At 55.2% G+C, this 22,425-nt stretch overlaps 2 protein-coding genes, 1 long non-coding RNA gene and 2 other non-coding genes across 6 annotated transcripts; 4 read left to right on the top strand and 1 right to left on the bottom strand.

Annotated features, from left to right (window-relative positions):
* Vamp2 (vesicle-associated membrane protein 2 (synaptobrevin 2)) lies at positions 1-3,476 on the top strand (the record flags this gene model as incomplete). The annotated part of the gene is given in 5 exon segments (XM_005399431.2): positions 1-181; positions 382-502; positions 966-1,124; positions 1,207-1,258; positions 1,815-3,476. Coding segments are annotated over 5 exon segments (354 nt in total). The 3' UTR covers positions 1,832-3,476.
* Positions 3,477-5,140: 1,664 nt separating this feature from the next.
* Positions 5,141-20,074, top strand: Per1 (period circadian clock 1). 2 transcript variants are annotated; one of them, XM_005399432.2, is made up of 23 exons: positions 5,141-5,244; positions 10,508-10,923; positions 11,040-11,138; positions 11,230-11,384; positions 11,485-11,606; positions 11,698-11,899; positions 12,042-12,093; positions 12,219-12,361; positions 12,745-12,823; positions 12,900-13,006; positions 13,128-13,281; positions 13,373-13,481; positions 13,576-13,707; positions 13,941-14,046; positions 14,143-14,314; positions 14,404-14,534; positions 14,765-14,944; positions 15,552-15,794; positions 16,639-17,249; positions 17,630-17,816; positions 17,993-18,182; positions 18,509-18,659; positions 19,238-20,074. In XM_005399432.2, exons 2-23 carry the CDS (start codon positions 10,649-10,651, stop codon positions 19,490-19,492), a joined length of 3,855 nt encoding a protein of 1,284 aa, XP_005399489.2. In that variant the 5' UTR covers positions 5,141-5,244; positions 10,508-10,648; the 3' UTR covers positions 19,493-20,074. The 2 variants fall into 2 exon arrangements, with proteins under 2 accessions (XP_005399489.2, XP_005399490.1); XM_005399433.2 differs by lacking the exon at positions 5,141-5,244 and adding an exon at positions 8,914-8,993.
* On the bottom strand, positions 7,756-8,763 carry LOC106150192. The gene is made up of 2 exons (XR_001236861.1): positions 8,657-8,763; positions 7,756-7,833 (listed from the first exon to the last, which is right to left on the bottom strand). It is a non-coding gene; the product is annotated as an uncharacterized LOC106150192 (long non-coding RNA).
* Positions 20,075-20,654: 580 nt separating the features above from the next.
* Trnat-agu lies at positions 20,655-20,728 on the top strand. Its single transcript has one exon. It is a non-coding gene; the product is annotated as a tRNA-Thr (tRNA).
* Positions 20,729-21,071: 343 nt separating this feature from the next.
* Positions 21,072-21,153, top strand: Trnas-cga. The gene has a single exon. It is a non-coding gene; the product is annotated as a tRNA-Ser (tRNA).
* The last annotated feature ends 1,272 nt before the right edge of the window (positions 21,154-22,425 follow it).

Below are 22,425 nucleotides of genomic sequence, written 5' to 3' on the forward strand. Positions count from 1 at the left end.
CTGCACCGGGTCCAGCGGGTGCCCGGGGCTGCGCGCGTCTGGCCGGGGAGCTCCGCATCCCGGATCAGCCGGTGGGACTGGTGGCCCCGCGAGGGAGAGGAGCGGACCCGGCGTCCGTGCGCCCCGCCCCTGCCGCCACGGCCGCCGGTCTGTGCGGTGGACCCCGGCCCGCGTCTATGAGGTCGCCGTCGTTTGGCAGGCGGAGAAACTGAGGCCCGGAGGGGGATGGGGGCCGCGTCAAGGTCACGCAGCTCATGTGTGACCTGGGCTCTCCTCGGGTCGCCGATCCGAAAAGGACTGGAGGGAGGAAGGATGGACAGGTGGATGGGCGGAGCCCTGGAGGCTCCAGGCCCGGGATCTTAATCAGTCCCTGCTCCTCAGGTCTGCTACCGCTGCCACCGCGCCCCCTGCCGCCCCGGCTGGGGAGGGCGGCCCCCCGGCGCCCCCTCCGAACCTCACCAGTAACAGGAGGCTGCAGCAGACCCAGGCCCAGGTGGATGAGGTGAGTGTGGGGGCTGTCCGAGGCAGTCGGGGAGGACCCTGGCGCTGGCAGGCAGGTTTGGGGTCCCATCTGGTTGAGTGTGATGACAGTTCACGCCTGTGGGTTTGGGGTAAAAGGCATGCCATGCCCCATCTCTGTCGCCCTGTGAGCACGAACTTGGAAGGGCTCTGGGATGTGAAATCAGCTGTGTGCCAGCCTGGGCAGGTGTGCTTTGGTGCCGGACAGGTTGCCTGAGGCTAGAGGGTGTTGCTGTCATATCTGAGATGTCTGCCTACCAGCGTACCCCTAATGTGTGCGCCCGGCATGTCCCCAGGTGTGCTAGGCATGTTCTGTGTATGTCCTTGGCATGTTAGCCTGGCAGCACCGGGGTCCATGTTCCATGTATACACGGTGGACACATGTTGGAGGAGACCCTCGGTTGAAGTGGCCTCGGCACACACCCTGCCTCGCGCCCCTCCCCCAGGTGGTGGACATTATGAGGGTGAATGTGGATAAGGTCCTGGAGCGGGACCAGAAGCTCTCAGAGCTGGATGACCGCGCCGACGCGCTCCAGGCGGGGGCCTCCCAGTTTGAAACAAGTGCGGCCAAGCTCAAGCGCAAATACTGGTGGAAAAACCTCAAGGTAAGGATAGGGCAGGGAGGAGCACTGCGGGGCTAGTGAGGGCGGCATGGTTTGGCTGACTGACCCTCCTTCTCACCCCCAGATGATGATAATCTTGGGAGTGATTTGCGCCATCATCCTCATCATCATCATCGGTGAGTTGGGCAGGAGTGGCCAGGGCCCTTTCTCTGGAGAGGTTTTCCCTGTGAATTCTGGGTTTTGAAGGGCATTAACATAGTTTTTACTTTTCAACAAAAGACACATATTGCTGCTAATGGCAGCCCTGATTCATCTTTTAAGATTTTGGAAACAGGAAAGCTAATGGGTCCCAGTGTTCCATTGAGGACCCTTTGGGCTGAAGATCCCAGTCTGGGAATCCTGGCATTGGGTAGAAGATGACAGAAAAGGCCCAAGGGCTCAAGATGTGATATGATGTAACTGACACTTGTGTTTGGACACTTGTGGTCCTGGAGGCCCTGAGGACTAAGGGGATGTAGCCCCAGTAGATGCCCTACCATGGAACTGAAGGGACCTTGGAACCTACCTGACCAGCCCCTTTGTTTTGCAAATGGAGAAACTGAGGCCAAGAGAGGGGAAGGGACATCAGCTAGCTGGGGAGTGGGGAGGATTGGAATAGGGCCAGGCCTGACACACTTCTTTCTTTCTTTCTCTCTCTTCTCCCTCTTTCTTTCTCTCACCCTCTCTCCACAGTTTACTTCAGCACTTAAATCCCTGAGGAGTCAGCCCTGCCTAGAGAAGGGCCTCTCCCCCAACCCCAGCCGTTCCTCCACCTCTCAGCCATATCTTTCAGCCCCCCTCCCCTGGATCCGTGTGTGTGTGTGTGTCCGTGTGTGTGCCCCCCTGTAAATAGCCAGCTGTTATTTATACATATATAATATTATATATATTTGGTCTGTTTGTAGTTTTATTACTAGAAGATTTTTCCGGTTGTCCTTAACACCCCTTCCTGAGGTTCCTATCATCTCCTCTCCCTCCCTCCTTCCCCTTCTCTCTCTTCCTGACCAGCCCCAAGTCCCTTCATTTGCATCTGCTATGCAATAGTCCCTCTCCTCTCCTTCTCCTTCCTTTAACTGACCCCCCAAGCCTCCCCTCCATGCAATCCCCCCAAAACAAAAAGCACCTGTCCAGGCCTCCTTAGGTGCATCTGTGCATCTATTGGGAGGCTCTGAGACTGGCCCTACTTGGTCCTGAGATTCCCAAGGTCTGGGAGCTTCCAGCATGTTAATTAGCATACATTTACTTACTGACATCCTTTTTTAAAAATTTTAGTTCTGTCACTTTTCTTTCAGCCTCTGTTTCTTTTTTACTGAGGAGTTAGTCCCTATTGGTCCTCGTATCACACTTTTATTTGCACGGCATTACTTGCAGGTGGAGGGTTGCCTGGGTTTTTGGGGAACCAGACTGTTCCGGTCCCCAGAATTGCCCCTCCCAGCCCTTTTAGTCGTTTGCCTCTCCTGCCCCCATTTTCCAAACCTCTTGTGCCCGCCTCTCCCTTCCCCCAGCTGGTGTGTAAGTGTCTTGGAGTTTAGTGTGCTGTGATGGACCAATAATTCTGCCACTCGGGGTCTCTCCCTACATTCCTGCTCCCCAGTTTTCATGTGGGGCACTCAATTGACATTCCCAGGGGGTTTCCCTCCCTCCTATCTGCCTGATCCACCACCTCCTCCCACCAGGAGAGTTGGGAGTGGCCACAATCTTACTTCTTTTGGGAGGAGTGGCTGCCAGTATGTGTGTGTGTGGGGGTCATCACTGCCTTGGGGAGGAGTGGGGCAGGGCAGAGAATCCCCCCAGTTCCTGCCTGAAATCTCTGGCCTCACCCCTGCAGGAGGAGGTTGGACTGAAAACCTTCCTCCCCAATCTGGGGGATGTTGCCCCATCTCTGCCCAGCTCCTCTGACTGCCCCCTGTATTCAGGCTGGGGGTACTAGTCACTGCCAATGTGTGTATGGGACTTGCTGGATGATAGGGATTCTCGCTCCTTTCTGGGGCTGTTGAGCCCAGAGAGTGAGCGAGCGAGAGCTGTCCCCTCATTAGGTGAAGTGATAGAGCAAAGGTCTAATGTCTTTTTAAATGGCACAATTTTAGGGGTTTGAGGATGCAGTTCCTTAACCTGCCACTGGAGGGGGCCTCCAATCCCTCCCACACTCCAGGTGTTCTGTGTGGAGGGGGAGCAGGGAGATCTAAATTGTGGTGTGAAAGGGTAGGAGAGATGCTGGGGGTGGGGGTGCTGTGTTCTAGACCCCCCCATATTATCCCAGTGTCCCCTGCCTTCCCTCTTCCCTCACTCCCCTCCCCCAATTCTGTGGCGCATCCAGATTGTGAAAATGTACAATAAATGTGTAATGAGTAACCAGCTGGTGTCTAAGATTTTTCTTATTAATGGGAAGGTTAGTAGTCCTGCAGGTTTAACAGGGAAGTTAAAAACGTAATTGTGAAGGGTCTGAGCTTTGCAGGAGGCCCTGACCTTGGGCAGTGCAAAGTGTGATTCCCAAAGTGGCCACAGGGGGCACCATGAATTGGGAAATGGGAAGTGTCATTTCTCTCGGCCCCTCATGCTCAAGCCTGGTGAAGGCTGCAGCCTGGGCTACCCAGTTCTTCCTCCACTCTTGGTTGGGGCATGCACATGCTGTCAGACTCCTTTCTCCCCTCCTAGATTTAGCTCCAAGATTCTGCAGTCACTTCTGTGGTCCTTCCTCCTGGGCCTGAAGTTGGTGGCACTTACATGAAACATCTTCCCCCCTTCGTGCTTAGCACAGTGCCGGCATCTAGAGGGGTTACTGTTTATTGAACTGGTGCGCCGGGGGAAACCGAGCCTTGTGTGGCATGGGGCTGACTGGATCATGTGCTACACTTGCACTCTGTTCTGTGACTTGAGACTTCAGACCCTATCCTGAACTGTTGTGTCTGGCTTCTTGATGCACCGTCCCCAGGCACTTCGACGAGTGGAGGGTGCTCGATGAGCTCTAGGCTCAGCCCCTCAGGGCTGCAGCAATGAAGATCCAGTAGCACAGTTATGCTAGTAGTGCTTCCCCAACCTGCTGGCTCCTATGCGCTGCCAGAGATGCTTTTTAGAACAGATTTTCAGCATCGTCCCTGGAGATTCTGATGTAGCAATCCCAAGGGGCACAGGTAATTCTTGTAATCAGGTACGCAGTCCACTGTAAATTCCACCTGTTTCAAGGGCTTACCGTATACTAGGGTTTTGTACTTCGCCTTGTGAATCCCTGTAGACAAGTATTCTTTCCATAGGACCTAGGACACATCTTCAGTGTGGTATCAAGGATCCGGGATGAAATTTTAGCCCCATTATTGACTAGCATGATAATTCGGACAGATTACTTAACCTCTGAATCTCAGTGTCATTTGTGGGAGGATGGGTAGTGAGCCAGCCTCTGGAGAAAACAGAAAACACTCAGGAGGCAGCTGTAGCGTCATCATCCAGAGTTAAGCCCTAAAGACTGCTTTGCCTTAAAAGCATCTTCGGCTCAGGATCATGGGCCGTAGGGCGGGGCCAGAGGCTCTCTTCATAATTCAAGTCTGCGTAGTGGCCCCACCTACGCCGTCGCCGCTCACTTCTGCGCCTGCGTGCAGGTCAAGCTCGATGCGCCTGCGCAGACTGCGGTCCCGGGTAAGTGTCGTCAAGGAAAATCCCCAGCTTCTGGGTAAACAAGTTGCCGCGTGAGACCTCCGGCACGTGTCCTCTACAGCTCTGAAATCGTTCAGCCTATGAGAAAGCTTGGGGGACAGGACTGGCAGTTGCGTCACCGATCTAGCCCGGTTGGGGGTTGTTCCTAACAACCAATGAGAACTTCAGAGTTATGTACGGGCGTGGCTTCCTGTCAGACTACCAATCAGCGCGCCAGGGCGGCCCCTCCCTCACGTGGAGCTATCACTACCGGTTGTCAGGCAGACCAATGGGAAGATGACGATAACCGGAGGTGCCAATGAAACCTTTGCGGGGACTGAGCGGGTGCACGCGGCGCTGGGCATGGGTCGGCGCCTCTAAACCAATAAACTTTGGGGGCGTGGCAGCTCGGAGGGTGGGCGGGCCTGCTGGAGTTTGGAGTGGTTACTGCAGTCCCAGTCGTGAAGAAATCTGGCTTCAGCTTGTGCTGCGAGCGGTGAGTGCCCAGCGGGGAGAGAATTGAGGAGCGGTCGATATGAGTTTCTCCTGGGATGTGTGGGTGTTAGAAGGGTTGTTAGAGTGAAGGGATCATGCAAACGTGTGGTGGTCCCGGTGGGAGCTCTGACGGTTGTGGAGAAAATGGACTGCGAACTCAGCTCTACAGGGACGGAGTTGAATTACTGACATCAGCTCCTTTACCACTTTAGAGCGCTTCACCCGACTCTTTGGGGAAGGGGTTGCTCAGAAACCTTCAGTGACCTGAGGAAGTTGGAACTCCTGATCCTGGGGAGGTGCTGGGAGCTGGTGGGTATTCAGTCCATGGCTGAGGTTTGGGAAGGTGCCTTAAGCACTTGGAAGAGGCAGAGGCTCCGAGGCTGGAGGAAGGCTCTGGTAGGACGAGGGGCGGGGGGGATGCAAAAGTATTGGCATGGAATTGGAGAAAGTGTGGTGCGCTGATTTGGGTGATGCAAAGCCGGTCTCCTCATGGCTCTGGGTGTCTGTCTCAGGTGTAAAGGGGATGACTTGGGCCTCAGAGACATGGGATGCTTGGATTGTGGGAGGAAGGATAGGGTAGGGGTTTGTGCTGTGCCCACCTCTTCCTAAGCTAGTGGAGGTGAGGAGGCCCCCTAAGAGTGCTCTGGTAGCTATACAATCAGGTCTGTGTTAAAGCGATCTCGCATAAGGTAGAAGAGTGAAATGAGGTTTTTGGGAAATCACTGGGGCGGGAGGCTCCTGGGATGATCTGCAGGACTTCTTGTGCATTGGAAGATAAGCTATGATGACTGTGTGGTGTCTCAAAATCAGCGCAAGGGGGAGAGAAGTTGGATGGAGTCTGTGTTTCAGGCATCAAACTTAGAATCAGCTGGATATTTGGGAGGGCCAGATTTGCCAGGGCTGGAATGCAGGTTGGGTTCCTCAAGAAGGCAAGACAAGCCATCATTAGAAATCAGTTATGAGCCCCGGGCCGCATTTGTTATGAGGCAGACAATTCAGGCAAGTTTAGTAACTTCTGAGCCTTAGTTGTCCTCCATGGATTAGGGGCAGGAATACCCATCTCGCAGGATTGTCCTGGGGATTAAATAAAATTAATGTACGAAAAGTGCTTAGCACAATACTAGGTCACATTTTTAAAAAAATACATGGCTTAAAAACTATGGTATAAGGTGACAAAACAAGAATGAAAGGATGAGAGATTTATGTGAATGTTGTGGCAGGGAACTGTTCTCACACTGCCATGTTTTTCTGTCCCTCTTCCTGGTTCTTTTGGTCTTCAGGCACTGGCCCAAATTCCCGCATTCCTCCCTTCTATCCCTCTGAGGATCCAGGCCCCAGACTGGATTGCTTGCTTTGTCCCAGTTTGATTTCCTCATCCCGTACCAAACCAGGCTCGGGCTGCCTCCCCCGTAAGGAGAGAGATCCAGGCTCTGAAGGGGGCCTGGGAGGGAGCAAAGGTGCATGTTCTTTCGCAGAACCTGGGCCTCCAACTTCCCCGCCCTGGCCCTTTGACACTGCGCCAGCACCAGTGTATAGTTTGGGATCGAGGGCAGACCGTGCCAGGATCTGTAGGAAAGAGTCAAAGGGCTAGCAGATGCGTCCCGAAAAGAGAGCCAAGCATGGGGGCGGAGGAGGGACCCTCTTCCTCCTAATCCTCTCTCCAGGAATCCCTGGCTTTGGGACGGGACGGCTGTTGTTAGGTTGGGGGAGGCGTCCAGACTGAGAGCATGTCCTGGGCCACCAGCCAAGAGAACACGATGTTCCCAAGTGCGCTGGCCGCCGCCCTCTCGGGCTGGCCGCCTCCCAAACCGCTGCCTCTCCAACCTCCCTGCCCCACATTCCCCGGCTGCCTCGCCCCGCCTCCTTCCTCCGCTTTGACGTCACCGTTGCCTCCCGCCTCCTCTCCTCCATTGACGGCAGCAGAGCCTGGTTACTGTGGGGACGGTGAGGCTGGACGACCTGGCCTTATGAGTAGGTGGAGGCTGCTGAAGCGCAGGACCCTGTTTTCTATGTAAAAGACAGATGCGGAGGTGGGCGAGCAAGGACTGCCTGGGTCAGGGGAGATCGCACCTAAATCTCCTGAGGAGAGCTGGGGAGGAGAAAAACTTTCCAGAGAAGAGGTTCTGGAAATGACACAACCATCGAGCCACAGTACGTGGGGGTGGGGTGGGGTGGAGGGGACAACACAGCATCCCTTTCAGGGAGGATTGAGAATCCAGGCTCCTGTATCCTTTGTTTTCTGTTTTCTTGCTTCGGGTTTTTCTGGGTTATTTGCAACACCTCTGTGCCCCAGCTTTCCACAGAGCCCTCCCCTTGTCCCTCTCGCCCACCCAGGGGAAACACCATTGTTAAGGAGAACTTAGGCCATGTGACAGTGAGGGGCAGGGACCCACATATGACTTTGTCAGCGGCTGCCTGGGGACTGCTTCCCTTGCTATCCACAATTCCAATGATCCCTGAGAGAAACTACTGTACTTAATACAGTCTGGGTGAAGGAGCTGAGTAACAGTAGTTCTTGATGCAAAGTGGCACTTTATTCCCCCAAATCAGGCCTCTATTTTCGTCTTAGGGCTCAGTGCCCTGTTCTTCCCTTTAAAAAAAAAAAAAAAAAGACAATAAATAAATAAGTAAAAGGACAGTTTTCAGCCCCCCCTACACCTCTGAGCCTCTGTCCTTACTTTCCATACCTATCCATTTTACAAACAAAGTGATCATTTTGTCATGTTTTTCAATCATCTACCATGTGTGGGGCTCCTGTCCTGAACACTGGAGAGAAAGGTGACTGAGAGATGAAGTCCCACCTGGGCCCCCAAATCTTACTTTTCCAGCAGTGGGGATAAAGCTGTCCCTTTTTCTGTCTAGGGCCCCAGCTGGCGTCTTGTCATTGCTGCCCCATTTCTCCCTCTGTACCCCTAGTTTCCTGGCCCTCTCTTTCGGGGCAGCCCTAAGTGTGGGTGGCTGGATTCTTTGGAGAGGACTAGTCACCATGTAGGCTGCAGGGAGACCTATTCTCTGATTGGCTGTGGAAACACCTGCCATTGTTTCCCATCACAACCTCCACTGGCTCTGGCTGCCTCTGGCATTGTCTGTATTCTGCCTCCACCCACTCACCCTCCAGTCACACGTGGACCCTCAGTTGCCCTTCTCTCCGGATGTGAAGTGTCAGAAGATGGGGTTAGCTTCATTATTATGTATTATGACAAGGCTAGAGAAAACCCAGGAAAGGCCAAGCTGGGTCCCCTCCCACTCCCTGGCAGTGTCCAGCCATCTCATAGAGTTTGATCTAGCTCCTAAGGTCTGCCTTCCTTTTCCCTAGCCCTGGATAGGCCAAGGTGTCCTGTTTTGTAAGGCTGGTCAATTCAGGAAGTAGCCCACTGTGGCCTGGGCATTTTCCCCTAAGAGGGACAGCTTACCTGCCCTCACTTCCCCTCCATTATTCACTGTGCAAGGCGTCCTGTGTCCATTGGGCGGTGTCTGCAGTCCTTCAGCCCGGTGCCAGCACCCAGGTCCACGTGCGCCCGTGTGTGTGACACAACCCTGACCTCAGTGGGGGCCAGTAGCCAATCAGGCGCCAGGGAGAGATCCCCAGCCAATCGGGGGCGGGGCCTACGGCTCTGTGGGCAGGAGGCCAATGAGGGGCAGCGCCTGGCATTATGCAACCCGCCTCTCCGGCTCGCGGAGCTTCTACTCGGCTGCGGGCTGGAACGGCATCAGGCAGGCGGCTGGAGGGCAGGCGGCTCGCACGGCCAGGTAGGCATCTTTGTGGCCACCTTGTAGCCAGTCTTCGGCCTCGAGCCGGGCCGGCGCCACTTCCAATCTGATGGGTTACTATCAGCCCAGGCGTTCAGACAGCACGACAGTAATCCGTCTTCCTTGTTGCTGTCCACCCCTTTTCTGGCCCCGGGGACCTCGGTGCTCCTCACCACGCTGCACCTCTCCCCCATCCGTCCTCACTCCTGGTCTCCGCACCTTACCTCTGGCTTCCCTCCTCGGCCGTAGCCATCCCCGCCCCACAACAGACCCACCGCAGGTTTGCCCTCTGTCTCCTTCCTCGTCACTGAGGGGTCCCCAGATTTGCCCTGGCAGCAAGACCCTGTCAGGCTTTTGACGCTCCTCGTCCTCCCCCTCCAGTCCCTGGCCCTGCGCCGGTCGTGATGTCAGCCTGCTTCGGGCAGGAACATCCCGTTCCCGGCGCTAGTTCCTGCTGTTGGCCACAGCCTTCCCTTTTCCCCTGGCGCTCAGAAAATACTCGGGGATGGGGGTGTGGTTGGACGGGGAGTAAAGGCAGAACTACGTGGTGGCTGTTGTGCTTCTCCTGCCCAAGCTCGGATGGGGCAGAGGAGGGGTAGAAAAGTAAGGGACTTAGGAGAGGGGATTCCTGGGTCCTGGGTCCTGGATGATGGCAGGTGCCGGCTCTAGTCTTGGTGGTCGGGAGGTGGACAGGGGCCAGAGCAAGAAAGGCTGTATTGTTTTGACTAGAATGGCTGGGATCTAGGCGAGTGCGAGGCTAAGGGTCTTTTGCGCGGAGGGCGGAGGACGATGTGTTTTGTTCTGGGGAGGTCAGGGTCAGCTCCCTGGAATCCCGATAGGCTGTCCCTTTTCGGACGCCCACCCGGCCGTCCTGGGACCTAGTTTTTGTTAGGGATGGGTGACCGGAGCCAAGCCCGCCCATGTGGGAGTGGGTTTTTCCTTCACTTCCGCGGAGAAATGGGGGAGGGGTCGCTCCTCCCATCCTCCTGTGGGTCCCTCCAGCAACCGCTGAGCTCAGCAGCTGACGTCGGTTTCCTTGGCGACCGCGGCGGCGGCGGAAGCGCGTGGTGGGGCCCCGCACGTCGGCGCGCATGTGCAGCGGGGGTGGCGCCGCCCCCGGATAAAATTAGCCCGGAAGCCTAAATATAGGAGGCGATCCGCTCGCCCCACAACTCTGAGGCCTTGGATTCCTGGGCCTACTGCGGGCCTTATGAGAACCGGGGAATGCAGAATGTTCAGGCTTTGGTTCACAGCCATAATTTCAGTCGACTGCTCAGGCTCCATTTACCCACGCCACGCTGGCAGGGGATGTGGGGGCAGGCCCAAGAGATCCCTCTTTCTCCTGCAGCACCTCTACGGGGACAGAAACAGAACTTACCTGGGCTCCCTATTGGAAGCCCCAGGCCTGGATCCTAGGAACGTGGGACAAGCCAGGGAGGGTCTGAATGAAGCCAGCAGGTGCTGTGGGTAAATGGATAAGCTTTCTCCTAACTCTGCTTCTTGGTCTCTTCCAGGTACTGAGTGTGATCAATCTTCTTAATCTTCAGAGACAGATCCCACCTTACTCCCTCAGCCAGGCCTCAAGGCCCCCTTGTGCATTTGTGGTGGCATCTCCACTCTCCCTGTTCTCCTGTTCTCCTGCACATGGCCTAGACATGAGTGGCCCCCTGGAAGGGGCTGATGGGGGAGGGGACCCCAGGCCAGGAGAATCCTTTTGTCCTGGAGAAGTCCCATCCCCTGGACCCCCACAACACCGCCCTTGCCCAGGTCCTGGCCTGGCTGATGACACTGATGCTAACAGCAATGGCTCAAGTGGCAATGAGTCCAATGGGCATGAATCCAGGGGTGCATCCCAGCGGAGCTCACATAGCTCCTCCTCTGGCAATGGCAAGGACTCTGCCCTGTTGGAGACCACTGAGAGCAGCAAGAGGTATGTACATGTGCTGCAAAGTTGGGGAGAGGCCTTATGAGCAAGCTGAGGTAGCTCACAGGCCCCAAGCTGTTGTGTCACCTGCCCCTCATCTTGGGCTGTTGTTTGTCCTCTAGCACAAACTCGCAGAGCCCATCCCCACCCAGCAGTTCCATTGCCTACAGCCTCCTGAGTGCCAGCTCAGAGCAGGACAACCCATCTACCAGTGGCTGCAGGTTTGTGGGGTGAGGACTGGGGGAGGGATCTGGGTGTGGACCACACTCTGGGGCTAATGTCTTTATGCTTCCTTCTCTGTTGGCCCTGCAGCAGTGAACAGTCGGCCCGGGCAAGGACCCAGAAGGAACTCATGACAGCACTTCGGGAGCTCAAGCTTCGACTGCCACCAGAACGTCGGGGCAAGGGCCGCTCTGGTACCCTCGCCACACTACAGTATGCACTGGCCTGTGTCAAGCAGGTGCAGGGTGAGTGGTGCTTCCTGGGTGGGGACTGTCCAGAGTCTGGGCTGTTGTGTGTAGGGGTCCATCTCCTTAATGAATCTGCATGCATACCCTTACTCTTCAGCCAACCAAGATTACTACCAGCAGTGGAGCCTGGAAGAGGGTGAGCCTTCTGCCATGGATATGTCCACTTATACCCTGGAGGAGCTGGAACACATCACATCTGAGTACACGCTTCGCAACCAGGTCTGCTGCAGTCTAGCCCTTTCAACCCAGCGTACCCCAGTTCCTACTCCCACAGCTCCTAAGTCTGCTCTTATTTTTGCTTTCCTGTTAGGATACCTTCTCCGTGGCTGTTTCCTTCCTGACAGGCCGAATTGTCTACATTTCTGAGCAAGCAGGTGTCCTGCTACGGTGCAAGCGGGATGTGTTCCGGGGTGCCCGCTTCTCAGAACTCCTGGCTCCTCAGGATGTGGGTGTTTTCTATGGCTCCACTGCCCCATCGCGTCTCCCCACCTGGGGTGCTGGGGCCTCTGCAGGTGAGATGTCTTAAGTGCTTGTGGGGAGAATGGGTAGCCTGAGGAAGCTCCTGCTGCGAGGGGTTGGCTTTCCCTTGCTGGGTTCTTCTCAGCCGAAGGAAAGGCTAGGGGAGTATGCTTATTGCCTTCTTATCTGTCTCAGGTTCAGGCCTCAAAGACTTCACTCAGGAGAAGTCTGTCTTTTGCCGTATCAGGTAGGTGGGGGAGGCCTTTCCTTCCTGAGCCATCCATGGTATTGCTGTGTGGGCCATGACCATGGTGTTGGAGGGGCTGATGTCTTTCCACTGAAATTATCTAATGTTCCTCTCTCCCTTGCTAGAGGTGGTCCTGACCGGGATCCAGGGCCTCGGTACCAGCCATTCCGCCTAACCCCATATGTGACCAAGATCCGGGTCTCAGATGGGGCCCCTGCGCAGCCATGCTGCTTGCTCATTGCAGAGCGCATCCACTCGGGTTATGAAGGTGGGCAGGTCAGGGGCCTGGCTGGGGGTGGGGGTGGAAGGAAGGATTTCCCTGTTGGTTGGAGCTGAGGTGCAGAATGTGAGTCTGGGAGGCAGCAGTCAGTTTTTGGAACAGAAAGTAACATAAGGATAAGTGTTTAAGCTGTCCTTGGAGGTAGGGTTGGATGTGAGCCTTGGGCTGGGGCAGGGTGAAGACTACCTTGGTGGTTCTTGGTGTTTTTACTGGTTTGAAGCACAAGAATGGCCCAGACCCTCTTTGTGAGCCATAAAGGTGAGGGCTGAACTGCAAAGATTGCCAGCCAGGCTGGGGTCTCAGTCAGGGAGGAAGGCTGAGCAGTTGTTCAGTTCTGCACAAATCCGACAGCCACACGTTCTGTGCTTCAGCTCCCCGGATCCCCCCTGACAAGAGAATCTTCACTACACGGCACACACCCAGCTGCCTTTTCCAGGATGTGGATGAAAGGTGAAGTCAGCACCCAGTGGAAATGGGGTGGCCAGGGTTGAGGCTCTGGCCACTCTGACGCTTCCTCCCATCACAGGGCTGCCCCACTGCTGGGCTACCTGCCCCAGGACCTGCTGGGGGCCCCAGTGCTGCTCTTTCTGCATCCTGAGGACCGACCTCTCATGCTGGCCATTCACAAGAAGAGTGAGTTCCTCTCATCCTGCTCTCCTTCCCCTTGACCTCTGGAATGTCTACTGGGGTGGCCTCCACCTTGCTCAGCTCTCTTTTCCACTGACTCCTATACTTCATTTCCAACTCTCTCCAGTCCTGCAGTTGGCTGGCCAGCCCTTTGACCACTCCCCTATCCGCTTTTGTGCCCGCAATGGGGAGTATGTCACCATGGACACCAGCTGGGCTGGCTTTGTACATCCCTGGAGCCGTAAGGTGGCCTTTGTGTTGGGTCGCCACAAAGTACGCACGTAAGTGGGCCTTGCCCCCGAGTGGCACTGAGGAGGGGGTGAAAGGGAAGTCCTGGGGACAGGACTGGACTCATCTTTGCCCACTGCACAGGGCTCCGCTGAATGAGGATGTGTTCACTCCCCCGGCCCCCAGCTCGGCTCTGTCCCTGGACTCTGATATCCAGGAGCTCTCAGAGCAGATCCACCGGCTGCTGTTGCAGGTAAGAATTGAGGGGTGGGAATTGATGGGGGAACGTGGAAGGCAAGAGAGGTGGGAAGCAGGTGTAGATGTCTAACCATTCTTTTCTGTTGCAGCCTGTGCACAGCTCCAGCCCCACTGGGCTCTGTGGAGTTGGCCCTGTGGTGTCCCCAGGTCCTCTTCATAGCCCTGGCTCCTCCAGTGATAGTAATGGGGGTGATGCTGAGGGGCCTGGGCCTCCTGCTCCAGTGAGTGAACCTCTTTTACTTTACCCCTCTGATTTCCCATTTTTCTGTGCTCTGCAGAATCAGGATTGCCAGTCCCAGAGCTTTTTCTTGTCTCCTCTTCCTTCTTTGCTCTGCCTTTTCCTCCTTGTCCCAGGTCTCCAGGAACTCCTATTGGTACTTCCTTGTTTTATTGTGTCTTTGGCTCCTGGCAGTAGCGAGGTGCCCCAATGTTACTGCTCTGCTGTGTCCTGCAGGTGACTTTCCAGCAGATCTGTAAGGATGTGCATCTGGTGAAGCACCAGGGGCAGCAGCTTTTCATTGAGTCCCGGGCTCGGCCTCCACCCCGGCCTCGCCTCCCTGGTGAGTTGATGCGATGTTGTAGATGGAGGTGAGAACTGAGCCTTGGGGCCCCTGACCCTCACCCCACCCGTTTACCTCTTCTTGTCCTTACCCTAGCTACAGGAACATTCAAGGCCAAGGCCCTTCCTGCGCAATCCAGAGACCCAGAGCTGGAGGCTGCGCCTGCTCCCATCCAAGCCCCATTAGCCTTGGCCCCTGAGGAAGCTGAGAGGAAAGAAGCTTCCAGCTGTTCCTATCAGCAGATCAACTGCCTGGACAGCATCCTTAGGTTAGCCCCACTTGGAACCTTGTGTCTCAGCCCTGTCTCTGCCGCACCCACTGCCCTGCCCTTATGTCTTCTGCTGTATTCGTCACCAGGTACCTGGAGAGCTGTAACATCCCCAGCACGACCAAGCGAAAATGTGCCTCCTCTTCCTCCTATACTGCCTCCTCAGCCTCTGATGATGACAAGCAAAGAACAGGTCCAGTCCCTGTGGGGGCCAAGAAAGGTAAAGATTCAGTACATACCTGGCTCCCAGTGCCCTAGCCCAGCCCGGTGGCCCTGGGTCTCTACACATCTGCCTTGGGGACCCCTACCTTGCTGTGCCCTGTCCCCTCCCCCTGCATCATGATCTCCACACTCCTTCCTACTGTCAGTCCCTCCTCCTCTTCCCTGGGATCCCCTCTCCTGACCTCACAGTGGAGTGGGGGTGGTAACCAGTGACATCTCTCTGCACAGATCCACCACCAGCAGTGCTGTCTGGGGAGGGGGCCACTCCTCCGAAGGAGCCAGTGGTGGGAGGCACCCTGAGCCCACTCGCTCTGGCCAATAAGGCAGAGAGTGTGGTGTCCGTCACCAGTCAGTGTAGCTTCAGCTCGACCATCGTCCATGTGGGAGACAAGAAGCCCCCGGAGTCGGGTATGGGCGTGGAGAAACGAGGGCAGTCCTTGCGCTGCACTTGGTCTCTCAGCCACAGCTCCCCCACTAGCCTGTCCCTTCCCCTCCAGTCCTGAAGGGAGACAAGGAGGCTTCCCTTTTAGTTTGGGGCCACTGCTGCTTGCTGTCTGCTGCTGCCTGCCAGCCCCTGCCGCTTGCTCCTCCTCCATTTTCCCTGTCTTCTCACTGTAAAGCCTGGGCTGAGGGAGTGGGGCCCAACCCTGAGGTGCTGATCACAGAGGCCTGAGGCAAAAAATGTTGAAGACCCCGAAAGGGTCTTTGGGTATTGGCCTTAAAAATGTGTGTAGGAAGGGTAGGGAGAGGGTGTTCCTGCCAGCAAGGGTTGTAAAGATGTCACCGCTGGGGGTTTCTGGCGGAGCAGTAGCTACCGGGAGGGACTGAGTAGTTTCTGTCCTGGGACAGCTTTGCATGAGAGGAGGTCCGTGGACAGCTCTCAGTGGAAAGGTGGTCAGGAGAGCACACGGTGCCCAGGCTTGGCTGTGGGGTGAGGCAGGGCGGCTGGGCTGTTGGCAGGGAGGGTGTGGTGTGGATGTGTTGTGATGACTTTTCCCCATCTCACCTTCCTCAGACATCATCATGATGGAGGACCTGCCTGGTTTAGCCCTGGGCCCGGCCCCAAGCTCGGCCCCCAGCCCCACAGTAGCTCCTGACCCAGCCCCAGATGCCTACCGCCCAGTGGGCCTGACGAAGGCCGTGCTGTCCCTGCATACACAGAAGGAAGAGCAAGCCTTCCTCAGCCGCTTCCGAGACCTTGGCAGGCTGCGTGGACTTGACAGCTCTTCCACAGCCCTGTCCGCCCCTGGCGAGCGAGGTAGCCCCCTGCAGCTTCCCTGAGCTGCCCTCTGCCCAGTCTAGGGCCAGACTGTCAGGGATGGGCCTTGAGGGAGATGTTTCTGCTCCGGGGGACCTAAGCTGATGCTGCTTCCACCACCAGGACTCTGCCTAGGAGCAGGTCCTTTGCTAACCTCTCCCTGCTAGGCACTGACAGGGGCAGGCAGAAGTGCTTGTTCCAGGTAAGCTACTTCAGGCCTAACCTGGGGCCAGGAACAGGAAGTATTCTCACCTGGGACTGTTCACCTGGTTGTCACTGATCAAGAGATCTACATAGACTGTGGGCCAGCTTTGGATGGGTTTAGGGTCTCAAGGGGAAAAGGAAGACGGCCTCTTCAGTTGCCTGAGGGAGGCCCTGAACAGATGTGCAAATGGATACAGAACTCTCGCCTCAGGCCCATGCTTTCCTGCCCACCTCTTCACTCCATTGTGAGCAGGCAGATCAAAGCCTTGATGGCAGGAGTATCCAGGCTGACAGAGCCTGCAGGATTTGGGCAGATGGGCCAGAACCGCCTGCCAGTTCACTGGACCCACTCTGCTTCTGCCCATCCGCCAGTGCCTCTGTCTTCTGCGTATCACCGTCCTGACCACTCATGTAGCGTGCCTTTTCCTGGCTCCTTTTTCAATAAACCCCCCATCCCTGCCTGTTGTGATTCTTACATGGAGATGCCACCACCTGCCGAGACCCCTGTGTTCTGTGTAGGCTGAGAATCTCTCTGGGGCGTTGCAGGCCCTCTCCTTGGTCAATGTGTCAGGGCAGTGGAGGTAGCAGGGGTACTAATCCCCAGGCTGAGGCCCACACTAACCGTAGTTTTTCCCCACAGGCTGCCACCACGGCCCCCCACCCCCCAGCCGCCGACACCACTGCCGATCCAAAGCCAAGCGCTCACGCCACCATCAGACCCCCCGGGCTGAAGCCCCCTGCTATGTCTCCCACCCCTCATCTGTGCCCCCCTCTGGCCCCTGGCCACCCCCACCAGCTACTACCACCTTCCCAGCAGTGGTCCAGCCCTACCCGCTCCCAGTGTTCTCCCCTAGAGGAGGCCCCCAGCCTCTTCCCACTACCCCCACCTCTGTGGCCCCTGCTGCCTTCTCTGCCCCCCTGGTAACCCCAGTGGTGGCCTTGGTGCTCCCTAACTATCTGTTCCCCACCCCATCCAGCTATCCCTATGGGGTTCACCAGGCCCCTGCTGAGGGGCCTGTCACCCCTGCCTCCCACTCACCTTCACCATCCCTGCTGCCGCTGCCCCCCAGCCCCCCACACCGCCCAGACTCCCCACTGTTCAACTCAAGATGCAGCTCTCCACTCCAGCTCAACCTGCTGCAGCTGGAGGAGCCCTCCCGCACTGAGGGGGGTGCTGTTGCAGTGGGCCCCGGGAGCAGTGCTGGGCCCCCACCTCCCATCGAGGAGGCCACGGAGCCCGAGACCAGACTGGTGAGCACCCTGGCCCTCATCCCTCAGCCCCTGCCCCTCTTCTACCTGGTGCCCTTCTTGTTCTGGAGTCTCCTGGGCTGGTGTCTCGCCTCCTGGAGCCAGTGTGGTGGGGTGGGAGACCCCAGCTGAATTTCTGAACAAAGCAGAATCGGCTGCCGCCTGTGTGAGGGGACAGTCCTGTCTGACAGGTATCGAGGACATCCCAGTAACTTCTGAGAAGCTGGAGAGGGTCCAGCATCACATCCCCCTCTTCGTCAGTTCTCCCTCAGCGTGGCCCCATGCTGTGGAGTAGGGAACAGAGGTGGCTTGGGTTGGAAACAGTGGGAAGGAAACCCAAGTAATACTCCTCCCCCTCCCTGTTCCCTCTGCTCTCTCTCTAGGTGGAGGTGACGGAGTCCTCTAATCAGGATGCGCTGTCTGGCTCCAGTGACCTGCTGGAGCTCCTGCTCCAAGAGGATTCTCGCTCTGGCACAGGCTCTGCAGCTTCGGGCTCCCTGGGCTCCGGCTTGGGCTCTGGCTCTGGCTCAGGCTCCCACGAGGGCGGCAGCACCTCAGCCAGCATTACCCGTGAGTGGTCATCCTTCAGTATTTCCCAGGGTAGGGTAGGGGAGGCGGAGTGCAGGCACCATCTTGGCTGACTGAGCCTGCTGTGCCAGACACAGGGCCTATGAGGGTGGCCTGGTAAGGCCCCAGGGTGGGCAGTTTGGCTGGTTAGTCCCATTGGCCTGTGCCCTACTCTACAGGAAGCAGTCAGAGCAGCCACACAAGCAAGTACTTTGGCAGCATTGACTCTTCAGAGGCTGAGGCTGGGGCTGCGCAGGCCAGGGCTGAGCCTGGTGACCAGGTCATTAAGTATGTGCTCCAGGATCCCATCTGGCTGCTCATGGCCAATGCTGACCAGCATGTCATGATGACCTACCAGGTGCCCTCCAGGTGAGGAGTTCAGAGGTTACCTCTGCCCCCCTGTCAGAGGTAGGAGGGAGGCTGGCCTGTCTTTGCTGCCCAGCTAACTTGGGGTTCTCTCTTTTTGGGGCTGGCTCTGAACTGGGGGTTCCCATTTTACCCCTGACTCCTTGGAGCTCTCTCTTCCTGTCTCCCAGGCTGACAGGTCCCTGGGGCTTAGATGCCTCCTAGAGTTCAGGGGAGGAGCAGGAGGCTCAGTGGGTGGGGACTGGTGGTAGAGGAAGAATGCCAGCCTCATGGGTCCTGCCTCCAGCGTGGATCCCATCCTCTGCCCTTTGAACTCCTTCCTCACACAGGGACATGGCCTCTGTGCTGAAGCAGGATCGGGAGCGGCTCCGGGCCATGCAGAAGCAGCAGCCTCGGTTCTCAGAGGACCAGCGGCGGGAACTGGGTGCTGTGCACTCCTGGGTCCGGAAGGGCCAGCTGCCTCAGGCCCTTGATGTGATGGTGAGAAGTCTGGGGACAGTGGAAGAAATAACTGAGTTGAGGTTCAAGGGACAGAGGCTAAGGGCTGGATCTCTGTCCATAGATCATTAATTCTCTTTTTTTTTTTTTTTTTAAGTCTTTTTGAGACAGGGTCTCACTATGTGGTTCAGGCTAGCCTTGAGCTCATTTTATAGCCCAGGCTGCTTTCAAACTCACACAGTCCTCCTGCTTCAGCCTCCCCAGTGCTGGGATTACAGGCACGCCGCACCAGGCCCAGCAGTGGATCATTAATTCTGAAGGACATTAATCCCATTAAATTTTCTACTGCATTATGTAGCATTGAACCACAAGAGGTTTTGCAGAACTTTTCTGAGCCCATCCTATGTTAACGTACATTGTGATTTCTACAGGGAGTCTAGGTAGAGGGTACATACCATTTTCTAACCTTGTTAGACCCCAAGGGCATCTGTTTGACTTGTTTGTTGGGAGTGCATTTTGGGAACTAGGGTTGGATTGGGCTGGGTTGGCTGGGGAGCTGATCTGGCAGCTTCGCAGTAAGGACTCTGCCTGATTCACTCGTTTCCCCTTTCTCCCTCAAGGCCTGTGTGGACTGTGGTAGCAGCACCCAAGACCCTGGCCACTCTGATCATCCACTGTTCTCAGAGCTGGATGGACTGGGGCTGGAGCCCATGGAGGAGGGCGGGGGTGGAGGTGAGGATGAGGGTGGTGAGGAGCCCCAAGCCCAAACTGGGGCCAAGGTCTCAGGCCCTCAGGACTCAGCCATGGAGGAGGAAGAACAAGGTGGGAGCTCATCCAGGCCAGCCTTACCTGCTGCAGAAAGTGGCACCAGCTAGACTCCATCCGGGGCCACTTCCCGGGGCCTTTGCGAGGCTTCCCTTTCCCATGTTGCTACTTACACGTGGCTGGACCAACCAGTAGGAAACTGCCCCAGCTTCTCCCATTGTAGGGGGCAGGACCCCCATCATCAGTTTAGGATACAGGGGCTCCTTCTGGCCTCTTAAGGGAACAGAGGGTGGAACTTTTTAGCCCACCCCAGAGGAAGGTCACCCCTCTTAACCTGGTGAGGAGCCTGCTTCCCCGGGTAAGGTTGCTGATAAGCTGCTGCAGTGTTCTCTCCAAATCCCCGCTGAGCCTGAATCTGGTCCCGAAGGTTGGGGCTGCACTTATTTATTGGGGGAGACAGCTTGCTCTCCTGCTCCTTCCCCACATGGGAGGAGGGGAGCCTGGGGCCCACGCAGAATCTGGAGGTTTCAACCCCTAGCTGCTCCAGGGTGGAGGAGGTTGGTGGACCATGGAGTCCCTGGTGCTGACCCTCAGGTGGGACCCAGGCGTTCTCAGCTCTACCCTCTACCAATGGCATTTGTGTTTTTGATATTGTGTCTGTTATTTTTTAATACAAAAAGAAAAAAAAATCAGGACTTTGTGGAATGAAGTGTTTCGGGTTTGGCTGACGGGAGGAGCCTGCTTCCAGGAAGGTGGGGTGGGCAGTTCTGTCCCCGGATAAGCCCCATTTCTCTGCTTTCTATTTCCCTTCCAGCCAAAAGGCCTTGCTGAGCCTGCTAAGTCTACACCTGATTCAAACCCTACTCTTCTACCATCACCTCAGCCGGGTTGGTTCTGGAAGGAGCAATGAGACAACTTGTTGCTAAGGGCTTGGCATACGCCAGCTGTGGCTCTTTGTGGGGAGGCAAAGAGAAAAGCCCGCAAAACCGGCGGTGCCCTGAGGCAGTAGGGTGTGTTTAGGTTCTCTTCTTAGCTTGTTGGAGATGGCCCTTCAGGGGTGTGGACCCATGTTTGTTGAGTTGGCCCGAAAAGGTGTTGGGGGAGGAAAGGAAGGCGCAGCATCAGTCTTGCTGCTCGGGATCTGAAAGGGAGCGCAGAACCTCAGGAGGGCTCAGTCCCCAAGAACCTTGCAGCCTTTATTCTAATAGACATTCTTACGCAGGGACACACAATAACAGCTGATCTACTGCTGATGGTAGTACACCTATAGCTGGCGCCGTGGCTTAGCTGGTTAAAGCGCCTGTCTAGTAAACAGGAGATCCTGGGTTCGAATCCCAGCGGTGCCTAAACTTGTTGGGAAGGAGAGTTATTCTTGCAAGTAAGCTGCCCCGCCCACCTCCGAAGGGTTTGTGTTGTACCTTGAAGGTTCTTCGTATCCCTTGTGCTGCACTTTTAGCGAAGATTCACTTTCCTTTCAAGATGGGAATCAGACACTGGAGTCCGTTTTTGGCTTCTTTTCTTAAGGGCTACACTGTAGTTCCGTGCAAAAAGTGCAAGGAGCCCGCGGGTGCACCAGGTTGCCAGGATGCACGCATGCGCGCAGTAGTCTCAAAGCCGTCGGGGTGGGGCTTGCAGGAGGCGGGCACATTGATAGGCAGCTATAGTTGCACAGGCGGAAAGATGTGTGCGGCTGTGATGGCCGAGTGGTTAAGGCGTTGGACTCGAAATCCAATGGGGTCTCCCCGCGCAGGTTCGAATCCTGCTCACAGCGTAGGAAGTTTTGGCGATGGATATTTCTACCTCCGGAAGAAACCAGTTTATTTTATAGTCCTTTCTTTGAAGAAGCTACTATCGTGAAGATCGGTTGAACTCGACCAACCCGCCAGCGCCCTCTAGCGAGGCTCAATCTCCTGCTGACCGCAAAAGCCTTTTCACTGACAATTTCAATTCATAACTCCACCAAACTCAGGTGGTTTCCTGGGATTGCTCGGCAATCATATTACCTTCCCCTAACCCATCAGTTCTCCTACTCTCCTCTTCTTTTTTTTTAACCGCACAACACATATCCCTTCATCTTGCCTGAGATTTTCTTCCTGTTTCACTGAGAAAATAAAGCATTTCGAAGTTTCCTTTAACACCCACAATCACAATTACCTACCCGAGGCTGTGACCACACACTCTTCTTCCCCTCCTCGCTATTGTAGAAGATCACTTCTACCAAACTATGAACAGTCTCTGCACTGGAGAAGATTCCGCCTCCCCTCTGGCTTACTCAAAGACATTTTATTTTTTTATTTTTTATTTTTTTAATGACAGTTACTCTATAGGTGCACACGTTGATAGAAATGCAAACCTGAGGTTGACATACTACCTTCACTCAAAATTATCAGCAAAACATTAACTCATCAAATTTTGGGCTCCGTTAACTAAGAAATACATTATCAATGAGGAAAAAGGACAAGTCAATACATGGAAAATTTGTAAATTAGATGTTTTTTAAATTTTTTTAGATGTTTCTTAAAAAGATATAAATATGGTATCATTCATCAGTGACACCTTAAATAAAATGTTTTAGCCATTCAGTCTATTCCTGTGTACTTAATTCTAATCAGGCTTGGCATTACATTAATATTTTAAGCAGCATGCCTAAAAGGAATGATAAAATTGGAAATCCATAATGTATTACTTACTGGTTTGAAATTTTTGTGAACTAAGTAAAAGCTTTTCAAGATTATTGATTGGAAGATATACTACAAACTAGAAAAAAATCCGCCTAGTGTAGCAGCCTATGCCTGCAGTCCCAGCACTGTGGAAGCTGAGGCAGGAGTATTGTTGCAAGTTCCAAGCCAGCCTGGGCTACATAGTGAGTTGAAGGCCAACCTGAACTACATGGCAAGACCCTGTCTCACAAAGAAAAAGAAAAGAGAAAATGGGTCACTTACATACATGTAAGGAAAGTTTTCTCTCTATCTGTTTTTAGGAGTATGTTTACACAACCTTTTTTTTTTTTTTTTTTTTTTTTTTTTTTTTTTTTGGTCTTTTT

Source organism: Chinchilla lanigera, unplaced genomic scaffold, assembly GCF_000276665.1.
Source record: "Chinchilla lanigera isolate Chin_1 unplaced genomic scaffold, ChiLan1.0 scaffold00066, whole genome shotgun sequence".
NCBI classification, from domain to species: Eukaryota; Metazoa; Chordata; class Mammalia; order Rodentia; family Chinchillidae; genus Chinchilla; species Chinchilla lanigera.

What these genes read in the sequence shown, in the direction of transcription:
- Per1 (XM_005399432.2), top strand. Translation starts at nt 10,649, where the DNA reads ATGAGTGGCCCCCTGGAAGGGGCTGATGGGGGAGGGGACCCCAGGCCA. An exon ending in TTCCAGGATGTGGATGAAAG is followed by an intron (nt 12,824 to 12,899) that starts GTGAAGTCAGCA and finishes CTCCCATCACAG; the next exon opens with GGCTGCCCCACTGCTGGGCT. An exon ending in GCTGGCCATTCACAAGAAGA is followed by an intron (nt 13,007 to 13,127) that starts GTGAGTTCCTCT and finishes AACTCTCTCCAG; the next exon opens with TCCTGCAGTTGGCTGGCCAG.